Raw genomic sequence first — 5,196 nt, 5'->3', positions numbered from 1 at the left:
TGTTAACTATCCTACTTAGCGATAGGATGAGGCAGCACCACAAACATTTATGCCAGATTCAAACAGCCAGGGGGAACAAGGCGTCGCCGATGATGATGATGATGATGATGATGATGGAGGAGGAGGAGGAGGAGGAGGAGGAGGAGATGATGATGATGACGATAATGGTGGTGGTGGTTGTGGTGGCGGTAATAATAATAATGATGGTATTTAAACATAAATCGTGCTAGTAGAAATACCCGGTATTGTGTTGCCAAACATACCTTACAACACTAGATACAGGAGTATGGCCAATGACAACACCAACATGATATATAAACAACAGGCTTAATTATACTGTGAACTGGTGGCCACGCTAACTATTGGACCTGCCATCGTCACTTGTCCATCAATCACATCTCTTAACCATACTGTAGCTTCTTCTTCTTCTACTCTCTGACTCACGCGCATTCTCTCTCTCTCTCTCCATCATAGGCTATCTCTTAACCATACTGCAGTTTCTTCTTCACTCTAACTCATGGACGCTTTCACTCACTCACTCTGACTCATATTTCTTATCCATGCTGCAGTTTCTTCTTCACTCTAACTCATGGCCCTCTCTCCCTCTCTCTCACAATCACATCTCTTAACCATGCTGCAGTTTCTTTTACTCTCCAACTCCCCCTCTCCCAACCCTGGGGTCGCCAAGCCCTCAAAATATCAAACATGTTCAATTCCTGATTCTGAGATGTTTGCAGCATATATTCACATATTGGCTGAGGATTTTGGAGATCGTGTTATATCTATCTATCTATCTATATACCTAGGCTGCTTCCCCCAAGGAAAGGGAGGTAGCCGAGACAGGACGACACACTCCCCATTTACTCATCCATTCAAACACATTCATTCGCATCTTAGCCCCAAAGGGGAGAACGGACAGATCCTCACCGCACCACACCGCACAAGGGTCAACTGCGCAATGCAATCAGTGATATCCGCAGCAGGGCCCGACAGCAGAGCTGCTTTACCCCTGCCACATCATAACAGACCCATCCCCTTACCCGCACCTGACCTGAAATTGCTGATCAGACCAAATGCGGGAGAATATCCCCTCAGGGCTGCGTCATCACTTATTCATTCACAATTTCTCTCCACCCATTTCTGTCACGCACAGCCACTCTTCCTTGCTCAACAGACATCCCTCTCGCATCCAGCGCTCTCTTCACACTGTCCATCCATCCTATTCGTGGTCTTCCTCTCAGCCTTACACCTCTCACATCAGATCTAGTTATCTTTTTCGCCAATCGTTCATTATCCATTCTCTCCATATGCCCAAACCATCGCAACACCCTCTGCTCAACTCTACCAGCCATCTCCCGAACAACTCCAGTTCTCCTTCGCACTTCATCATTTCGCACCCGATCCATACGCGTCACTCCACACATACTCCTCAGACACCTCATCTCCATTACATTCAAACTTTTCCTCTCTGCTACACCCATATTCCATGTTTCAGCCCTATATAACGCAGTCGGTTCCACAACACCCTCATACAGCCTTCTCTTTACATCCATTCTAAGCGAACGACATTTAAACACTTTTTTCATTCCTCCCAGCACCTTTCCTACTTCATTTATTCTAAACTTCACTTCTGCATCTATTCTTCCATCCACAGCAACATGTGACCCTAGATATTTAAAACACTCTACCTCCTCAAGCAACTCGCCATTCAAACCTATATTCATCCCCCTACCATCTACCAACCTCGTACACTTCATCACTTTACTCTTATTCTCATTTACTTTCAATTTCCTCCTTTCACACACCCTTCCAAACTCCTCTACCAACTGTCTCAATCTCTCCTCTGAATCAGCCACCAGTGCAGTATCATCTGCAAACAGCAGCTGCTTCAGATTCCACTCTCCACCATCAACATTCACCAGACTCAGACCTCCACTAAAACTCTTGCATTCACCTCCCTCGTGTTATATACTGCTGATAAAAGTCCTGGCTCAGACTGAACGTGGACGGTTCACGTTTGCAGGACACAAGATGTTATTCACGTACCAAACGCGTACGGCACTCAGGAATACCAACATTGAATATACATTCTTATAATTATATATAAATAAATATATACATAAATATATAAACATAAATCAACAATTACGTTTATATATTTTTCTTTACTACGAATTCCGCCACAAGTCTACGGATTTTCCGCTGATGTTTTTACTAACACGCTGTATGGCTGTGGGCGGAGGCACGTCTCATACAGGCCACCACTCCAGCTGTACGGTCGTAACGGCAAACACTCTTTACCAACTTGTAAATATGAGAAAGAAACTATTTCACTTGCCGACGAAATATTGCACCAAAGTATGTCAGTGAAAGGCACAGTTCACTATATTTAGAGAGCGAGGGGGACAAGGAAAGAGGAGAAGGAGGGGGGCAAGGGAAGAGGAGGAGGGGAAGGGGGCACTTTCCTTGCCCCCTCCCCCTCCTACTCTTTCCTTGACCCCCTCCCCATCCTCTTTACTCCTCCCCCTCCCTTTTCCTTGTCCTCCTTTCCTCCTCTTTCTTGCCTCCTCTCCCTCCTTTTTCTTTGACCCCCCCCCCTGCTCCTCTTTCCTTGTCCCCTCCCTTCCTCCTTTTTACTCCTCCCCCTTCTTTTTCCTTGTCCCTCCCTTCCCCCTCTTTTTTCTTTGTCCCCTTCCCCTCCTCCTCTTTCCTTGCCCCCTTTCCTCTTTATCTCTCCCCCTCCTCTTTCCTTGACCCCCTCCCGTCCTCTTCTTTCCTTGGCCCCCTCCCGTCCTCTTCTTTCCTTGGCCCCCTCCCGTCCTCTTCTTTCCTTGGCCCCCTCCCGTCCTCTTCTTTCCTTGGCCCCCTCCCCTCCTCCTCTTTCCTTGGCCCCCTCCCGTCCTCCTCTTTCCTTGGCCCCCTCCCCTCCTCCTCTTTCCTTGGCCCCCTCCCGTCCTCCTCTTTCCTTGGCCCCCTCCCGTCCTCTTCTTTCCTTGGCCCCCTCCCCTCCTTCATTTTCCTTGGCTCCTTCCTCTCCTCTTTCCTTGGCCCCCTCCCCTCCTCCTCTTTCCTTGGCCCCCTCCCCTCCTCTTCTTTCCTTGGCCCCCTCCCCTCCTCCTCTTCCTTGGCCCCCTCCCCTCCTCCTCTTCCTTGGCCCCCTCCCCTCCTTCATTTTCCTTGGCCCCCTCCCCTCCTTCATTTTCCTTGGCTCCCTCCCTCCTCCTCTTCCTTGGCCCCCTCCCCGCCTTCAATTTCCTTGGCCCCCTCCCTCCTTCATTTTCCTTGGCCCCCTCCCCTCCTTCATTTTCCTTGGCCCCCTCCCCTCCTCCTCTTCCTTGGCCCCCTCCCCTCCTTCATTTTCCTTGGCCCCCTCCCCTCCTTCATTTTCCTTGGCCCCCTCCCCTCCTTCATTTTCCTTGGCCCCCTCCCCTCCTTCATTTTCCTTGGCCCCCTCCCCTCCTTCATTTTCCTTGGCCCCCTCCCCTCCTTCATTTTCCTTGGCCCCCTCCCCTCCTTCATTTTCCTTGGCCCCCTCCCCTCCTTCATTTTCCTTGGCCCCCTCCCCTCCTTCATTTTCCTTGGCCCCCTCCCCTCCTTCATTTTCCTTGGCCCCCTCCCCTCCTCCTCTTTCCTTGGCCTCCTACCCTCCTTCATTTTCCTTGGCTCCTTCCCCTCCTCTTTCCTTGGCCCCCTCCCCCTCTCCCCTCCTGGCTGACGGTACCAAATAGCATTCTTTGTCTGATTTATTATTAAGCAAGTATATATTTCATTTCAGATTCTTCAGTGATGTCCAGAAAGCGTGTGTACAAAGAAGAATTCCTTGACATTGGGTTTATGCTTCTCATTGATCGTGGGGTGGAAAAACCTCAATGTGTTAGATGTGGGGAAGTGCTCAGCCATGAGTCGCTTAAAGAAAACAAGCTCGAGCGCCATCTCCACGGAAAACACCCGACGCTGGCGGGGAAAGACCGCCAGTATTTGAAGAGGAAAGAACAACTGCAGCGTCAGCGGTTAGACACCCCTATCAACACAGGAGTGTATTCTGTTCGACAAGCAACAATTGCATCCTATCTGGTTGCAAAAAGAATTGCTAAGTGTAAACAGCCACATACAACTGGGGAAAAGTTGGTGAAGCCAGCAGTCCTTGATGTGGTTTGTACTATTTGCGGAGATGATGCGGTGAAAAAAAAAATGAATAAACTATTCCACTGTCAGACAACAAAATTAGCCGACGGATTCAAGGGATGTCGGAAGACATCAAAGAACTGGTAGTGGCTGCCATCAAGGAGAGCGGAAACTTCAGCTTGCAGTTGGATGAGTCAACTGACGTCAGTAACGATGCACAGCTCTTGGTATATGTGCGGTACCAAGGGAAGAATGACATGGAAGAGAACTTCCTGTTCTGTAAACGACTGGAGACGACAACAACAGGTGAAGATCTGTTCAAGTTGGTTGACAGCTTCATCAAGAAAGAAGGCCTCAGCTGGGATCAGTGCTTCAGTGTGTGCACGGATGGTGCACCTGCAATGCTAGGGGCACATCAGGGTTTCACCGCTAGGGTGAAACAAGTCAACACCGCAGTGATAGTGACTCACTGTCTGCTTCACCGGGAAAACCTTGCCTCCCGGAAACTGTCACTTGAGCTTAACTCTGTGATAAAAGATGTGATTCAAATAGTGAATTTTATTAAACCATCAGCTCTGAATTCCAGACTGTTCAGTCAGATGTGCTCTGACATGGGGTCGGAATATGAACACCTGCTTTACTACTCTTGTGTCAGGTGGCTGTCCCGAGGGAAAGTGCTCCAGAGAGTGTTTGAAATGCGTGCAGAGGTTGAAATCTTCTTGAACGAGAAGAAACATGCATTGGCATCAAGGTTTACAGAACCAAGGTGGTTGCTTAAACTGGCATAATCAACAGACATATTTACAGTGTTAAATCTGCTGAATATATCCACGCAAGGAACAGAAACAACTCATCTCTTTGTGTCAGAAAAGCTCAAGGCATTCAAGGCGAAACTGAGGTCGTGGAAGGGAAAGACTGAGCGGGGGAAAACTGCGTCCTTTCCACTTTCGAACCTTTTTCAGGAAGATGAAGACGTCACGCTTCTGGACGAACAAAGTGTATTGATGAGCACCTTGAGAAGCTGAGTGAGGAGTTTGACATATATTCCGGATGAAGAGTTGCATGAGAAAT

The 5,196-nt window shown here is 48.7% G+C and overlaps 1 protein-coding gene across 1 annotated transcript; it reads left to right on the top strand.

The window, feature by feature from the left end:
• The first annotated feature begins 4,244 nt into the window (after nt 1–4,244).
• On the top strand, nt 4,245–4,913 carry LOC145390255 (protein FAM200B-like). The gene has a single exon (XM_080265240.1). The coding sequence runs from the start codon at nt 4,245–4,247 to the stop codon at nt 4,911–4,913; it is 669 nt and encodes a 222-aa protein (XP_080121366.1).
• The last annotated feature ends 283 nt before the right edge of the window (nt 4,914–5,196 follow it).

This window comes from Coenobita brevimanus, unplaced genomic scaffold, assembly GCF_032717465.1.
Source record: "Coenobita brevimanus isolate Jiangsu-jjx unplaced genomic scaffold, ASM3271746v2 jjx.HiC_scaffold_3718, whole genome shotgun sequence".
In the NCBI taxonomy this organism is placed as follows: domain Eukaryota; kingdom Metazoa; phylum Arthropoda; class Malacostraca; order Decapoda; family Coenobitidae; genus Coenobita; species Coenobita brevimanus.
The sequence above is the reverse complement of the archived record's forward strand: the minus strand, read 5'-3'. Positions and strand labels throughout refer to the sequence as shown.

What these genes read in the sequence shown, in the direction of transcription:
- LOC145390255 (XM_080265240.1), top strand. Translation starts at nt 4,245, where the DNA reads ATGTCGGAAGACATCAAAGAACTGGTAGTGGCTGCCATCAAGGAGAGC.